Consider the following 18,074-nt stretch of genomic DNA (forward strand, 5'->3'; position numbering starts at 1 on the left):
ACATAGGTATCAAAGTCCAGAGGAGGCGATCTCCTTCGGTTACTTTCCGGGTTACTCGCCTTCCTCCCTGTTTATTCCGAGGTATTTTTGGGGCTCTCTTTAACAGCCTCAAGTGGGGAATTATATAGGTGAGGTAGCAGCAGTCACTCCAGCCTTTCTGGCTTTGAGGCTGTGTTTGATCAACATCATAACATTCCTATACATTCGGTTACGTGAATGTATTTTTCCCCGGGAATAAATGGATAGGCCTTCAGGCCGCATATCCAATATGCTCCGTTTAATATTTGGGGAATGGTCGTGGCAGTGGCTTGGCTGGTGTAGACACAAGATGATTTTCCTAATCGGAAGGGTGTATCATTCTGATTACAGAAACAAGTGGTATTTACTGCTCCTTTCGATGGGGAAACTCTAACGCCATCGATAGCACCCAGAGTTTTCAGGGCTGGTCGAAGGAACCATCCCGCAAAGTTATAATTACCCCTGTCAGATCTCCATTTTGTATTGTTTGAGCCTGAGACAAATCGATTCTCCTGTTCCCTGGATGCTACCTGACCTGCTGCGCTTTTCTCGCAACACATTTTCAGCCCTGAGTCAAATCGTACATTTCTCTTTTGGTAAGTGGTATTACCGTGAGAGGAATTCCGGATTCCCTATGGTGTGGGACCTCAGCACATACCCAACAGTCGGTATGCCCCTTTAGTTTAGCATAATTCTGACATAAAGCGGTAAAATGATTTTTCTCACCCCCCCCTTGGCAGCTAGTGCCAATATTATCGTGACAATATAAAGCTGACCACTCATTTCAGCTCACAACCCTACCTGTCTGTTCCTTAACCCTTTGTATGCCAGGGAGGAGGGAGTCCATGCAACACTTACAATTGTTTTGAGATACAGTTTTTTTTTAACCAATACTTAATAGTCTCTTATCTCAGTCCATTCTTTTTGCTCAGTTTGACTTTCAGAGGGTTGTCTATAGGATGAGTTTGCCACTCTGCCAAAGGGGAAGGAGCGTCCAAGGGGCCCTCAACATAAGTGTGATGACTCCACCCTTTTTCAGCAGTTCGGATGGCTGTTTCAGTAGTCAGGAGGGTTAGGAACGGTCCCTCCCAGCTTGGGTGCAGTTTGGTATCTTTCCAGGTCTTTATCAGGACCCAATCACCCGGTCGTATCCGATGTACTGCAAACTCAAGTGGAGGTGTCTGGGTCAACAGACCCTTCTTCCTAAGGACAGACAAAGAAGAACCGAGCGCCACAATATAGGTTTTTTTTTAAGAACTTATCATTGAACTCTACAGTTGGTAATTGTCCTGTCACTTCCTCATCATTTCCTCTAATTAGGGTTGGCTCAAAAATAGGCACCAAGAATTCTTCGCTTTTTACTCTGGAAACCCTGAGATTCTTGTTAGTCAATTTAACACCAGTAGGTCTAAAACTTAGGGATGATCATGCCGCTCCCATGTCCACCAAAAATACTGCCTCCTCCGCTTCAGGTCCCACCTTTAGATTTATCAAGGGTTCCCGGTGGGTCTCAGGAGGAAGGAGCCCCTGACTCCCCTAATCTTCATCTAAGGTCATTAGGGAAACGGCTTCCATTTCTCGTCCTAATTCCGGGCATTCCCGTTTAAAATGCCCCATTTTTCCGCAATGGTAACATCCTGCCTGTTGCCTCCTTCCCCTGATGTCCGACCTTTGTCTTTCGTATCCTCCCCTATCCTTCCTGTTATCCCCGATCCCAGCCTCCTTTTTGTTATTTCTTCTACTGCCGCCACCATCATTTTGGCTTTCTGTTTCTGCTTCTCGTCTTCCCTTTTCACATACACTTTCTGTGCCTCACATAACAGTTCTTCCATCCGTCTTTCACTCCATCCATCTAATTTCTGTAATTTCTTTTGTATGTCCGGCCATGATTTAGTCACAAACTGGACCTTTAAGAGTCCCTGAGCTACCAGATCATCGGGATCCATTCCCGAATATTTCCTTGTGGCCTCCTTGAGCCTTTGAAGAAATGCAGAAGGGGTTTCATCTTTCTCTTGTCGTACTTCGAAAGCCTTAACAAAGTTTTGTGATCTCGGTGCCGCCTCTTTAATTCCTAATATTACCATTTCACGTACATCCCGCATTGACTCCCTATCTTCTCTGTAATTATTTTCCCAATGAGGGTCAACATTTGGGAATTTCTGTTCTGCTGGGGCCCCTTCTTCCCCAACTGGGTGCTTCTTTTCCCATTCCTGTAAAAGCCGCTCTCCTAATCATACCTCGTTCTTCCCCTGAAAATAATGTTCCTAAAATTGCCTTCAGTTCTCCCCACGTATATAAATTAGGCCTTAGGAATTGATCTAATTGTTTGGCTAGTCCAACCGGATCCTCTATTAAACTTTTAAGGGAGCGTTTACATATCCGATTGTACCTTCCCCAATCGGAACCTCTCATAAGGGACATAATTTTACATTTTACCTTATCTCTGCCCCTCCTTTACATGTGGTGGCTCGAGTGACTCTGGCCCCCCCCCCAGGTTCTGTATCTTTTAGTTCAGAGTCCGTTCCCCTTTCTGTGTCTGGACTCGGTTCTACTTCGGGAGCTGTAGGCTCATTCCGGGGAGTAGTATACGGGGGCAGCAAAGACGTTAAGGGATCCCATTGTGGCTTCCCTTGTTCATTCTTTTTCTGTTCTTTCCCTGATTCCTCCATATTCATGGGATATAATTTTACCCCCGCACCCTCTATCCAACAAGCCGCATATTCTGACTCTTCTTGACTGTATGTTTCTTTCTGATTGACGTATATATTCAGATCTTGGCACAGCCAATCTTCATCGGACCCATATTTGGGCCAAAACAAATACCAGACTCCTTAATGCTTTCTCGAGTCCAGACAAAACAACAATATTTTATCATTACAGCCTTATCTTTCCCCCGCGTCCGGGAGTTGTGTACCCAATTTCCCAACATTTTCCCCAATGGACTGTTGGGCGGAATATATTCTCCTTTAACGTTATTTACAGATCGATCGTTACACAGGCAACTCCCCGTGCCTCCAATTGTTGCTAATTTAATTAATCTTAACGAGGTCCGGTGTTACCTTCTTCCACACCCCCTTCAGGGTCCTGACTCGACACCGTACTTGTCCGATTAATCTGACCAATTATATGCTGGATCCTTATTGTTTATTGTATACATAAATGACATAGATGAAAAAGTGGGGGAATGTTAAGCAAATTTGCAGATGACACCAAGATTGGTAGAGTGGTTAATAGCGAAGAAAATGGTTGTATGTTACAGGAGACATTGTAGGGTTGGGCAGATGGGCAGAGCAGTGGCAGATGGTATTTAACCCTGATAAAAGCGAGGTGATGCACTTTGGAAGAAGAAACAAGATGAGGAAATAATTAATGAATGACAGGATACTGGGTAGCTTAGAGGAACAGAAGGATCTTGGAGTAATTATTCACAGATTCCTGATGTCGGCAGAGCATGTGAATAGGATAGTTAAGGCATATAGGACACTTGCTTTCATCAGTTGTGGTACAGAGTATAAGAGCAAGGAGGTAATGTTGGAGATGTACAGAGTGTTGGTCAGGCCACAATTTGTGTATTTCTGGTCACCTCACTACAGGAAGGATGTGATAGCACTTGAGGGGACACAGAGGGGGTTCACCAGAGGCTACCTGGGGTGGAGAAATTGAGCAATAAGAAGAGACTAGATAGACTTGGATTGTTTTCTTTGGAGCAGAGAAGACTGGGGGAGGGGAGACATGATTGAGGTATAAGATTATGAGGGGTATGGACAGGATGAAATAGACAGCAGCTGTTCCCTTTTGTTGAGGGCTCAATCATGAGAGAGCATGGTTTTAGGGTAAGGAGCAGGAGTTTCAGAGGAGATTTGGGAAAAAACATGTTCACTCAGTGAGTAGTCGGAATAAGGAACACATTGTCTCGTGGAAGCCGGAAACCTTATAACCTTTAAAAAATATTTGATAAGAACTTCAAGAATCATAACATTCAAGGATATGGGAGAAGTGCAGGATATTGGGATTAGCACACTTTTACTGATGGTTATGTCAGTACAGACTCAATGAGCTGAAGGACCTCTTCTGCACTGTATGAATCTATGAATGAATTTATGAATCTATAAGCAGTATGAATGGTGGAGTCAGGCTCTCATTGAACAAGGGTTTTAATTGAGCTTTCAACAGTTGCTGGGGTTTTGAAGTTGGTTGTGGAAGCTGCCAAAGCTCTTGGTCTGCTGGAGGTTTCTCTTGGTGTTCTTTCCTAATGGACTGGAGAAACATCACAAGTGACATAATCTATTTTATTGGGATTTTACTATATTGGAACAGTTGCTGTTTAGTAGTCAAGTAATCCAATATTCTGTTAAGTATTCCGATAGAGTCAAAGTTATAACAATTCTTCTTTTGTATGTATTTTAACTCTAGTGTCAGAATAAAGTGTGATTTGCTTAAAGTCAAGTAGCGTGACCAATTGAATTACATCTCAAACACAGCACCTTACACTTGCCTTTAAATAAGATGAATGTTTCGTCTGGTCCATAACATTACCAAAATGCGACACTTGCATTTATTTGTATTAAACGCCACGTGCCATTTCTCAGCCGATTGGCCCAGTTGATCAAGATCCCGTTGTAGATAACCTTCTTCACTACCCACTATATTTCCAATTTTGATGTCATCGCAAACTTACTAACCATGCCTACTATATTCACATCTGACTCATTGATATAAATGATGAACAACAGTGGACCCAGCACTGATCCTTGAGGCACACTGCTAGTCACAGGCCTCCAGTCTGAAGAACAACCCTCTACCACCACCCTCTGTCTCCTACTATCAAGCCAATTTTGTATCCAACTGGCTAGCTCTCCCTGGATCCCACATGATCTAACCTTACTAATTAGTCTCCCATGCAAAACCTTGTTGAAGGCCTTGCTAAACTCATGTATACAATGTCTACTGCTCTATGTTCATCTATCTTCTTGGTAAAGTCTTCAAAAAGCTCAATCAAGTTTGTGAGACACAATTTCCCGCACACAAAGCCATGCTGACTATCCCTGATCAGACCTTGCCTTTCCATATGCCATGTAGAGATAGGGTTGTGCAGAAAGCTATTTTGGCTTTCATTAACAGGGGGATCGAGTTTAAGAGCCGCAAGGTTTTGCTGCAGCTCTACACGTCCCTGGTGAGACCACATTTGGAATATTGTGTCCAGTTCTGGTCGCCCTACCATAGGAAAGATACAGAGGCTTTGGAGAGGGTGCAAAGAAGGTTTACCAGGATGCTGCCTGGACTGGAGGGCTTGCCTTATGAAGAAAGGTTGAATAAGCTCAGACTTTTCTCTCTGGAGAGAAGGAGGAAGAGAAGAGACCTGATAGAGGTGTACAAAATAATGAGAAGAATAGATAGAGTCAATAGCCAGGGACTTTTCCCCACGGCAGGATTGACTGGTGCGAGAAGTTATAGTTTGAAGATATTAGGAGGAAGGTATAAAGGAGACGTCAGAGGTAGGTTCTTTACGCAGAGCGTTGTGAATGCATGGAATGCGTTGCTAGCGGTGGTGGTGGAAGCAGAGTAATTTAAGCGACTGCTGGACATGGACATGGACATGGATAGCAGTGAGTTGAGGGGTGCGTAGGTTAAGTTACTATATTTTACATTAGGATTAAATCTTGGCAAAACATCGTGGGCCTAAGGGCCTGTTCTGTGCTATACTTTTCTATGTTCTATGTAGATCCCGTCTCTCAGAATCTCCTGCAACAACCTTCTAATCAGTGAAATTAGGCTCAGCGGTCTACAGTTCTCTGGCTTTTCCTGGCAGCTTTTCTTAAATAATGGGACATTATCCACCCTTCAAACTTCCGGTAGCTTATCCCTGGTTGTCGATAGAGGCCCCACAATTTTCCGTAGTTTCCCACAATTGGGATACACTTGATCAGGTTCCAGAGATTTATCTAGCTTTGTGCATTTTAACACTTTCAGCACCACCTCGTCTGTAATGTGGACTCTTCAAGACAACACTATTTATTTTGCTGAGTTTCCCAGCTTCCATATCTTTCTCCATTTACTATGATGCCCTGCTTTTATGTTACCTATTCCCTTCATAATTTTCTATGACTCTATGATCTCTGTCTGATATTATGGTCACTTTTTATGAAGGACCTCAGAACAAAATTATTATTTAACCTTTAACCCTAGGGGCGGCACAGTGGCTCAGTGGTTTGAACTGCTGTCTCACAGCACCAGGTTCCCAGGTTCGATTCCAGCCTTGGGTAACTCTCTGTGTGGAGTTTGCACATTCTCCCTGTGTCTGCGTTGGTTTCCTGCTCTGGCTTCCTCCCACAAGCCAACGATGTGCATGTTAGGTGAATTGGCCATGCTACATTGCCCATAGTATTAGGTGCATTAGTTAGGGGTAAATACTGGGTAGGGGAATGGGTCTGGGTGGGTTACTTTTCGGAGGGTCGGTGTGGACTTGTTGGGCCGAAGTGCCTGTTTCCATACTATAGGCAATCTAATCTAATATTTCTCATTGTATAAAATCAAATGTCAGCTAGCCTGTTCCTTAGTTGGACTAGACTGAAAAAAATTGGAGACATTCCAGGAGTTCATTCACCAGAGCATCCTTACTAATATGGTTTGTCCAATCCTTGCAGGTTGAAGTCACCCTTAAGTACTGTAGGACACTTTTTGCATGCACCTCGAATTTACTTTAATTCCCTATCTCACCACTATCTTGATCTATTGGATCAAAGGGCTGAAGAGTGGCAGATGGAGTTTAATTTGGATAAATGCAAGGTATTGCATTTTGGCAAAACAAACAAAGGCAAGACTTACAAATTAAAGGTAGGGTCTTGGGTCGTGTTGTAGAACAGAGTGGCCTAGGCGTTCAGGTATATAATTTCTTTGACGTTTGTATTGCTTTTCGATAGGGTGGTTGAGAATTGAATTGAATTGAATTTATTGTCACGTGTACTGAGGTACAGTAAAAGCTTTGTCTTGCGAGCAATACAGGCAGATCACAGAGTTAAATATCATAGATAAGTAAATAATCGGTAAACAGTGGCAAAAACCAAAACACAGGTATAGGCAAATGCTAAGAGATTGTGAGTCCATTCAGTATTCTAACAACAATAGGGTAGTAACTTTTTCGAAACTGATTGGTACATACGTTCAGGCTTCTGTACCTTCTCCCTGATGGTAGAGGTTGTAGAAAAACATTGCCAGGGTGGGATGGATATGTGAGAATGCTGGTGGCCTTTCCTTGACAGTGGGCCTGGTAGATGGATTCTATAGATGGGAGGTTGAGTTTTGTGATTATCTGGGCTGAGTTCATCGCTCTCTGTAACTGTCTTTGATCTTGAATGGTACAGTTGCTATACCAGGTAGTGGTACAGAGCTGAAAATGTGTTGCTGGAAAAGCGCAGCAGGTCAGGCAGCATCCAGGGAACAGGAGAATCGACGTTTCGGGCATAAGCCCTTCTTCAGCAGACCTCACTTTCTCCTCCAGGTAGTGGTACATCCAGACAGAATGCTCTCGATGGCTCTCCTATAAAAGTTGGCAAGGATATTCGCCGTCATGCCAAATTTTCTCAGCTGCCTGAGAAAGAACAAAGAACAAACAAAGTTTACACCCCGGGAACAGGCCCTTCGGCCCTCCAAGCTTGAGCCGATCCAAATCCACTGTCTAAACCTATCGCCCAATTCTTAAGCATCTGGATCCCTCTATTCCCCACCTACTCATGCATCTGTCCAGAAGCATCTTAAATGAATCTACCGTGCCTGCCTGTACCACCTCTGCTGGCAATGCGTTCCAGACACCTACCACCCTCTGTGTAAAGTACTTGTCACGTGTGTCCCCCTTAAACTTTCCACCTTTCACCTTGAATGCGTGACTTCTCGTTATTGAATCCCTCACCCTGGGAAAAAGCTTATCTCTATCTACCCTATCTATACCCTTCATGGTTTTGTAAACCTCAATCAGGTCCCCCTTCAATCTCATTTTCTGACATGAAAACAAACCTAACCTACTCAACCTCTCTTCATAGCTAGCACCTTCCATACCAGGCAACATTCTCATAAACCTTTTCTGCACCCTCTCCAAAACATCCACATTCTTTTGGTAATGTGGTGACCAGAACTGTACACAGTACTCTAAATATGGCCGAACCCAAGGTCTTGTACAATTTTAACATGACCTGCCAGCTCTTATACTCAATACCCCATCTGATGAAGGCAAGCATACCATATGCCTTCTTGACCTCTCTATTCACCTGTGCAGCCAACTTCAGGGTACAATGGACCTGCACTCCCAAATCTCTCTGCTCATCAACTTTTCCCACGGCTTTTCCATTTACAGTATAGTTCGCTCGGGAATTAGACTTCCCAGAATACACCAGTTGAAAATCACACAACACCAGGTTAAAAGTTACATTCTCAAGTGAGTCTTTGGACTCCTCCATCGCCAGTATGCAGGTCTTTGGACTCCTCCATCGCCAGACCACAACAACACGACGGTTGGAGGAAGAGTGCCTCATCTTCCGCCTAGGAACCCTCCAACCACAAGGGATGAACTCGGATTTCACCAGTTTCCTCATTTCCCCTCCCCCCACCTTGTCTCAGTCAAATCCATCGAATTCAGCACCGCCTTCCTAACCTGCAATCTTCTTCCTGACCTCTCCGCCCCCACCCCAGTCTGACCTATCACCCTCACCTTGACCTCTTTCCACCTATCACATTTTCGACGCCCCTCCCCCAAGTCCCTCCTCCCTACCTTTTATCTTAGCCTGCTGGACAAACTTTCCTCATTCCTGAAGAAGGGCTTATGCCCGAAACGTCGATTCTCCTGCCTGACCTGCTGCGCTTTTCCAGCAACACATTTACAGCTTTAACAACTGGTGTCAGCCCAGACAATCTTTTGGGTATTAGCACCCCTCTGTGTTGCTGTCTGTGCCATAATGTTTAGACTGATTCTAATCTAAACAAATGAATTAATAGACTCTTACATGGATTCATGCAGTTTATGAGCAAACTACAATGTAACTCTGCAAGTACAAATTCACCCCACAAACTTGTGTGTGTGTGTATTTGTGTATGTAGGAGTGCCTGTGTGTGAGAGAGAGTGTGTGTGTATGAGTGTCTACACACACACACAGACACTCCTATATACACAAATACACACACACACAAGTTTGTGGGGTGAATTTGTACTTGCAGAGTTACATTGTAGTTTGCTCAAAAACTGCATGAATCCATGAAAGATTCTGTTAATTCATTTTTTAGATTAGAATCAGTCTAAATATTATGGAACAGACAGCAGTACAGAGGGGTGCTAATACCCAAAAATTGTCTGGGCTGATACCAATTGTTAAAGTGGCACAGTGGTTGGGGTGGCACGGTGGCACAGTGGTTAGCACTGTTGCCTCACAGCGTCGTAGACCCGGGTTCAATTCCCGCCTCAGGCGACTGACTGTGTGGAGTTTGCACGTTCTCCCCATGTCTGCGTGGGTTTCCTCTGGGTGCTCTGGTTTCCTCCCACAGTCCAAAAATGTGCAGGTTAGGTGAATTGGCCATGCTAAATTGCCTGTAGTGTTAGGTGTAGGGGAATGGGTCTGGGTGGGTTTGCCAGTCGGTGTGGACTTGTTGGGGCGAAGGGCCTGTTTCCACACTGTAAGTTACCTAATCTAAAATGCAACTTTTTAAAAAAAGTTTTGCGATTTGCATATGAAAGAAGTGAAACTGTCATGGTCATTCTAACAGATGAGAGACTTAACAAACAATCAAGGTATTTTTCAATGTATAATTTCAGTTACATCACACTGTAAACTTTTGCTATAAATTCTGTGCCTTACAATCTTATACTCCACAACCACCTGATGAAGGAGCAGGGCTCCAAAAGCTAGTGCTTCCAATTAAACCTGTTGGACTATAACCTGGTGTTGTGTGATTTTTAACTTTGTACACCCCAGTCCAACACCAGCATCTCCATATCAAAATACATCACCTCACATTTGCTGGGATTAAACTCCATCTGCTACTTCTCCGCCCAACTCTCCAGTCTATCTATATTCTCCTGTATTCTTTGATAGTCCCCTATGCTTTCTACTACAATCTTAGTGTCGTCTGCAAACTTACTGGTCAGAAGAGACGTTGTTGGACCTTTGTAACCAGTACGTCCACATGAAGAGTCCAAGAAAGCTTGTTGTTGATGACCACTCCCAGGAGCTTGACACTCTCCAATCGTTCCACCTCTGTGCTGTTAATGTGTAGGGTGGCATGAGTAACATTCCACTGAAAGTCAATGACGAGTTCCTTGGTTTGCTGGCATTGAGAGCTAGGTTATTCTCAGTGCACCATTTTTCCAGGTCTTCCACCTCCCGTTGGTAGTCTGTTTCGTCGCCATCTGAGATTCGACCTACTATGGTGGTGTCATCAGCGAACTTGTAATTTGGCATTAGTCTGGTATTTGGCGACGCAGTCATGGGTATACAGTGAGTACAGTAGGGGGCTGATTACACATCCCTGGGGGGCTCCAGTGTTGAGTGTTAGTGAGAATGAAATATTGTCCCCAATCTTCACTAATTGTGACCTGTTACTCAGAAAACTGAGGACCCAGTTGCAGAGAGTGGGGCTTAGTCCGAGATCACTAAGTTTAGTAATCAGTCTCGAGGGGATAATAGTGTTGAAGGCTAAATTGTAGTCAATGAGTAGGATTCTTACGTAGCTGTTCTTGGTGTCATGATGTTTGAGGGTGGAGTGAAGGGCAAGTGGTATGGCATCAGACATGTATCTGTTAGTCTGATAGGCAAACTGGAGTGGGTCAGGAGTAGTGGGAAGGCTGGAGTTACCATGACCAGCCTTTCAAATCACTTCATGACCACTGAATTTAGGGCCACTGGGCGGGAGTCATTGAGACATGCTGCATGAGCTTTCTTGGGCACAGGGATGATGTTGGCCCTCTTGAAACAGGCAGGGACAGTGGCCTGCTGCAGGGAGAGGTTGAAGATGTCCGAGAAGACCTCTGCCAGTTGATCTGCGTATGCTCTGAGTGCACGGGCCTGGTACGTCTGGTCCCATCGCTTTCCTTGGATTCACACAAAGGACCTCTGATGCAATGACTGTTGGGATAGGTTTGTCAGGACATGTCGGAATAGGTATTACCTCTCCACCGAAATTCCGCTCAAAGCGAGTGTAGAAGGCTCGTTTGGATCGGTATTGGTCCTTGGTTGTCCTAATGGCTCTGCGAAGGTCATACTTGGATTCCTTATATTTGAGTGGCTCTCCTGATTTGAAGGCTTCATGCCTGTTTTTTAGCAGGTTCTGTATGTCCTGATTCATCCATCATTTCCTGTTGGGGAACATCCGGATTGACTCCCTCGGTATGCCGTCCTCCCCACACTTGCTGATAAAGTCTGTGACGGTGGTGGCGTACTTGTCCAAAGTACCTGCGGACTGTTTGAACATGGCCCAATCAGCCAATTCCGGACAGCACTGGAGTTGATCCTCTGCTTCCTTCGACCAGCACTGGACCTGTATCCGCGAGGGAGTCTCCTGCTTGAACTTTTGTCTGTAAGCTGGCATTGTGGTCGGAGTTCCCAAAATGAGGGTGGGGGATGGAGTAGTAGGCCTCTTTCACAGTGGTGTAGAAGGTGTTTAGCTTGCCTTCATGTAGATGCTGGGTGGGGTCAGCTCTGCTGCTCCCCATGTCTTGTGGTGCTTAGCTTTTCACTTGCCTGGTTTTGGACGAAGCAACTTGTGTAAATGCAGATTGCAGCCTTCAATCAGTAACAATATTTATGATACTCACCTTTCTGCAATTTACTTTGAAATTTTGATTAATGTTGCAGGGAACATACAGGTTTAAGAATGGAGCACGTTATGTAGGTGAATATCTGCAGAACAAGAAACATGGTCAAGGGACCTTCTATTATCCAGATGGTTCCAAGTATGAAGGTAACATTTTGCCATCTAGTCTTCTCTTATTATACAGTGTGCAATAAAGAGATCTTGCTCATACCATTAAAGCACAGGACACAATCTGTGCTGTGTTCTGATTAGCTGACATCTTAGCAGTTGAACTGTGTATTCCTGCACAAAACAATACCACAAGTTCAAATCTTAGCCAATCATAAAAATACTTTCTTTGTGTCTACTAACTGTGATAGTGAGAAAAAAGCAAGAGTGCTTGCAGCTTGAGATTGAACATGTTGGCTCCGGCTCCAATGACATTCTAAATCTAGGAGCCAGTCAATAACAAGTGACAGGGCTCCTCTATTAAGGGCTCATTTAATCACACTGTGACAGGACTGTACGCCTGGGGATTTAGTCAGTCATTCACACAATCTGCTATCCTGCAATCCCTCCTGGTTACCCACCAACTCTGTTCCTTGTCTCATGCAGGAAGCTGGGCACATGATCAGCGACACGGAGAAGGAACTTATTATTATCCAAATGGTGATACATATACTGGAGAATGGCTTGCTCATCAAAGGTACAACACAGGTCTAATATTGAGTGTAATACCAGCCTTCTGCTCATTGTGGGGATGGGGATGGGGATGGGAGGGCTGTTAAATTTTAACATTGTAGCCAAGTAAGTTCGCTAATTTCTGAGTTGATGATGTTGACGTGAGGTGGGATAGCATCAGCAGTTAGAATTTCTTTGAAGTTCAGGCTGATTTATCTCACTGAAATATATAACCACATCATGTCGCTGTACTTGGCCATTTAGAGTGAGGCTGTTTGCCCTCTAACACAGGAGAAAATGAGGATTGCAGATGCTGGAGGTCAGAATTGAAAAGTGTGGCACTGGAAAAGCACAGCAGGTCAGGCAGCATCCAAGGAACAGGAGAATTGACGTTTCAGGCATAAGCCCTTCATCAGAAACATTCCTGATGAAGAGCTTATGTCGAAAATGTCAAATCTCATGCTCCTCGGATGCTGCCTGACCTGCTGTGCTTTTCCAGTGCCACACATTTCGACTACCCTCTAACACAGTCAGATCAATTACAATTCCAATATGATCAATTCGCAGCTTTATCAAATGCAAGAGGTCAGTTTCCTGAGGAGAAAGGTTACTTGGTAGGATGGGATGTGAAAGCTCATTGTTTCTCACCTCATCTTCACTCTGTGATGAAAGCCCTTGGTTTCTGCTGGAATGAGCTACCCTCAGGCATTTAAGTCAAAGTCCAAGGTTAAGTTGTGATCTCAGACTACAAGTTTACACCATGAGAACCGTCACCATGGAGACCAGCCTTGCTCTTATCCTCTGTCCAAATGGAATCTTGAGATAATGATAACTGCAGTAACATCCTTTGATAGCCTCTTCCCAACTCAGAGAACACTGACTCCACACGCTATTCAGCACAAGATACGGAATGAGTCTGGAAGCCTGTTCCTAAATGCATAGCTACTCACTGGATAATCTTACTGGGCAGCTATCTTGGTGAATTTATTAAATAAAAGTTGACAGTTGATAAAGTTCTCAATGGCCCATTAGATAAGTAACACATGGTAAAGTCGTGAAGGATTTGTTTATTTTGAAAGTGTTGTTATGATCCCAGCTGATCAAGTCTGCATCAAAAACTGGACAGATCAGATCCCAGAATGAAATCTCACTTGAAAGATTCTTTTTACCAGAAGGTCTTTCACTAATACACGCAATACGGCAGATTTAGTTTCGTCAGTGCAACCAAAGTTTATTACACACACAAGAAATAAAAATAAACAAATCAGACCAAACTATCTAAATAAATAGTTTTAAAAATGTCAAAATACATAGTAAAACAAAATCTCATCTAATCCTAACACCATCACTTTGCCATAACACCAAACTCTAGAAAAATTAGTTCCTGATCAACCGCTTCTTGTCAGCCTGGTCCTGCAACCTGTGAAGTCTTCTTAGTTGGATCCTCACACAATTGAGAGCTTAGAGTTTGTCAGTCTATTAATAATTTTCAGAGTTCTAAACAAGGTTCACAAACAACATTCACTGAAGTAACGTATTCCCCTAACTACTCTAAACAGTCTGTTTTTTCTTGGACAGACTACACTTGCTTCTGACCCCAGTTAGAGTCTCCATCAAAATGTTCAATTAAACTGCTGCTAAATCAATAACTTAATATTTTCTCTTTCTGGTTGTAAACCCCACAGTATAACCAACCTTCCATTAACATTCCAGGAGGCACATTGTGGTTTAAAATCATTGTTCAAGAAGGATTAACGGAGTTAATTTTCAAGAGGGTTCACAAAAATAGACCAACATCCACATACCACTCACTTGAAATCCAAGAAAGTGATGTGTCTTTCAGTCATACACCTTTCATCTGGATCTCTTTTTATTGCTTTCCTTCACCAGGCATGGTCAGGGCATCTACATGTATGCACAGGCTGGCTCCAAATATGTGGGAACCTGGGTTCATGGAAAGCAGATCGAAGCTGGAGAGCTCATTCACCTGAACCACCGATACCAGGGCAACTTTCTCAATAACAATGTAAGTGTTGTGTTTGTGGCAGGAATCTCAACAGTGTCTCTCACCTCACCACAATTGTCCCTTGAATCACTGTGCTTCCTCACTCCATACATGATGTGGAGATGCCAGTGTTGTACTGGGGTGGACAAAGTCAGATTCCTGATGAAGGGCTCTTGCCCAAAACATTGATTCTCCTGCTCCTCGGATGCTGCCTGACCTGCTGTGCTTTTCCAGAACCACACTCTCAACTCTAATCTCCACCATCTGCAGTCCTCACTTTCTCCTGAACAAAGTCAGAAGTCACATGACACCAGGTTATAGTCGAACAGGTTTATTTGAAATCACAAACTTTTGGAGCGCAAAGGAGCAGTGTGTGATTGCAAATAAAACTGTTTGACTATAACCTGGTGTCATCTGACTTCTGACTTTGTACACTCCATACAATCATTAAGCTTTGTGCAAGATCATTTTTATTTTTAATTCAGTGATAGGCCAGCATTTAATTGTCCTTGAGAAGGTGGTGGTCAGCTAGCTTCCTGAACTGCTGCAATCCATGTGGTGTAGGTACATCAATAGAATTGTTAGGGAAGGAGTTCCAGGATCGTGATCCAGCGGCAGCAAAAGCACATTGATATATTTCCAAGTCAGGCTGATGTGGTTCCCATGCATTGGCTGCCCTTGTCTTTCTTGGTGGGTTTGGAGTTATTGTCTCAGAAGCCTTGGAAATTACTGCAGTGCATCTTGTAGATGGTACACACTGCTAATAATGGGCATTGGGTAATGAAGGAAGATAATGTTACTGAAAGTAAACAGAAATACTGAAGGATTACGACAACTGGAGTATAGAACTGTGGACATTCTGGTTTTAAAAAGGGGTTGAAGGACTGTATGATTTATCAGAACCTTTCAACAGTAATATGGGCTGTGGCTCATCTTGTTAATACTGTTAATTCTTTCAAGAGAGTTAAGGAATGAGGTTTACTGCTTTCATTGCTAGATAAACATAGTTTGGAACAGATGGGACCAATGTGCTGAAGATTGCCTGGCAGCATTCTTCTGGAGTTGGTTTCTCAGTTTCCTGACAAAATGTGTGGTGCTGGAAAAGTACGGCCGGTCAGGCAGCATCCGAGGAGCAGGAGAATCGACACTTTGAGCATATTCTCTTCATTAGGAATGTTGGGAGGCCCGAGGGGGGTGAGAGATAAATGGGAGGGGGATGGGGCTGGAGGAAGGCAGGTAGATGATGTTGGGGGGGGGGGGATTGTGATAGGTCGGAGTGGAGGGTGGACAGGTAGGACAGTTCAAGAGGCCGGTACCAAATTGGAGGGTTGGATCTGGGATAAGGTGGGCGCAGGGGAGAAACTGGCAAAATCAACATTGATTCTGTGTGGTTGGAGGGTCCCAAGGTAGAAGATGAGCCATTCTTCCTCCAGGCATCAGGCTGTGGAGGCGGCCCAGGATCTCTTCTCTCGCCTCCAGCATACTCCATCCACTTGGACACCTCATGCTGGTCTGTTGCCCGTCCTCAATCTCTTCATCTCCAACTGCTGACAGGACATTGACCACCTCAGCCTGTCCACCCTCTCACTCACTCACTCCAATCTCTCACCCTCGCAACACGCAGCCCTTCACTCCCTCCGCTCCAAACCCAACATCACCATTCAACCAGTGGACGGGGAGGGGGTTGGGGGCTGAAGCCAGGTGCCAACCTGCGGACACCTGCTCCTATTGCCCTCTTGACCTCAACCCCACCCCAAAACCGTCCTATCCCCCTTAGTCCAAGATCTCCCACATACATTTGAGACACCATCCACACCCTCCACCTTCTCCATGATTTTCGGTTCCCCAGCCCTCAACGCCTCATCGTAATCATGGACATCCAGTCCCTGTACACATCCATCTACCATGATGAAAGCTCCAACCCTCCGTTCCTGCCTCTCCTGCCGACCCAACCAGTACCCTTCCACCAACACACTCTTTCAATTGGCTGAACTGGTCCTCACCCGCAACAATTTCTCCTTCGAATCCTCCCACTTCCTCCAGACCAAAGGGGTAGCCATGTGCACCCACATGGGCCCCAGCTATGCCTGCCTCTTCGCCGGGTATGTGGAACAATCCATCTTCTGCAGTTACACCAGCACCCTTCCTCACCTTTTCCTCAGCTACATCAATGACTATATCGGCGCCACCTCATGCTCCCACAAGGAAATTGAACAGTTTGCCAACTTCATTAATACCTTTCACCCTGACCTTAAGTTCACTTGGACCATCTCGGATACCTCCCTCACTTCCTGGACCTCTCCATCACCATTTCCAGTAACCAACTCAACACAGACATCTACTTCAAACCCACCGACTCCCACAGCTACGTGGACTATGCCTCCTCCCAGCCTACCTCGTGCAAAAACGCTATCTCTTACTCCCAATTCCTACACCTCCATAGCATCTGCTCCCAGGAGGCCCAATTCCACCATATAGCATCCCAGATGGCCTCCTCCTTCAAGGACTGCCATTTCCCTTCCCACATGGTCAATGATGCCCTCCAGTGCATCTCCTCCACTTCCTGCACCTCCATCAGATGGCCTCCTCCTTCAAGGACTGCCATTTCCCTTCCCACATGGTCAATGATGCCCTCCTGCACCTCCATCCTTGAACCCCACCCCACCAATCGCAACAAAGACAGAACCCCTTTGGACCTCACCTTCCACCAAATCAACCTGTGGATACAACACACCATCTTCCGACATTTCCATCATTACAAACAGACCCCACAACCAGGGATTGTTTTTCCTCCCAACCCCTAACTGCGTTCTGCAGAGACCATTCCCTTCGCGAATCCCTCATTAGGTCCATTTCTCCCCCCAATCCACCCTCCACTCCTGCACCTTCCCTTGCTACTGCAAGTGGTGTAAAACCTGTGCCCACACCTCTCCCCTTACCTCCATCCAAGGCCCCAAAGGATCTTTCCACATCCAGCAGAGATTTTCTTGCACCTTCGCACACGTCATCTACTGTGTCCGTTGCTCCTGATGTGGTCTCCTCTCTACTGGGGAGACTGGTCCCTACTTGAGGAACATTTCAGAGAACATCACTGGGACACACGCACTAAACAACCCCATCGCCATGTGGTTAAACACTTGAACTTCCCCTCCCACTCCATAAGGACATGCAATTCCTGGGCCTCCTCCACTACCAGATTCTAGCCACTTGATGTCTGGAGGAAGAACGCCTCATCTTCCACTTTGGGACCCTCCAACCACACTGGATCAATGTTGATTTCACTATAATTTAACCCCTCATCTCCCCTCCCCCCACTGTATCCCAGATTAGATTAGATTAGATTACAGTGTGGAAACAGGCCCTTCGGCCCAACAAGTCCACTCCGACCCGCCGAAGCGAAACCCACCCATACCCCTACCCTCCCATTTATCTCTCAGTGCCCTTGGGCCTCCCTCACATTCCTGATGAAGAGCTTATGCTCAAAAGTTCTACTCTCCTGCTCCTTGGATGCTGTCTGACCTGGTGTGCTTTTCCAGTGGCACACTTTTTGACTTTGATCTCCAGCATCTATAGTCCTCACTTTCTCCTTCTCGGCTTT

The 18,074-nt window shown here is 45.0% G+C and overlaps 1 protein-coding gene across 1 annotated transcript in view; it reads left to right on the forward strand.

The window, feature by feature from the left end:
• The window catches only part of rsph1 (radial spoke head component 1), a gene marked incomplete at its 5' end in the record, with an annotated part of 35,601 nt that overhangs the window by 3,649 nt on the left and 13,878 nt on the right, over positions 1–18,074 (forward strand). Inside the window, 3 exons of the mRNA XM_043700207.1 lie at positions 11,853–11,958; positions 12,406–12,496; positions 14,362–14,497. Coding sequence (XP_043556142.1) covers positions 11,853–11,958; positions 12,406–12,496; positions 14,362–14,497 — 333 coding nt within the window. The remainder of the gene's footprint in view (positions 1–11,852; positions 11,959–12,405; positions 12,497–14,361; positions 14,498–18,074) is intronic.

Source organism: Chiloscyllium plagiosum, chromosome 12 (genome assembly GCF_004010195.1).
Source record: "Chiloscyllium plagiosum isolate BGI_BamShark_2017 chromosome 12, ASM401019v2, whole genome shotgun sequence".
Classification (NCBI taxonomy): domain Eukaryota; kingdom Metazoa; phylum Chordata; class Chondrichthyes; order Orectolobiformes; family Hemiscylliidae; genus Chiloscyllium; species Chiloscyllium plagiosum.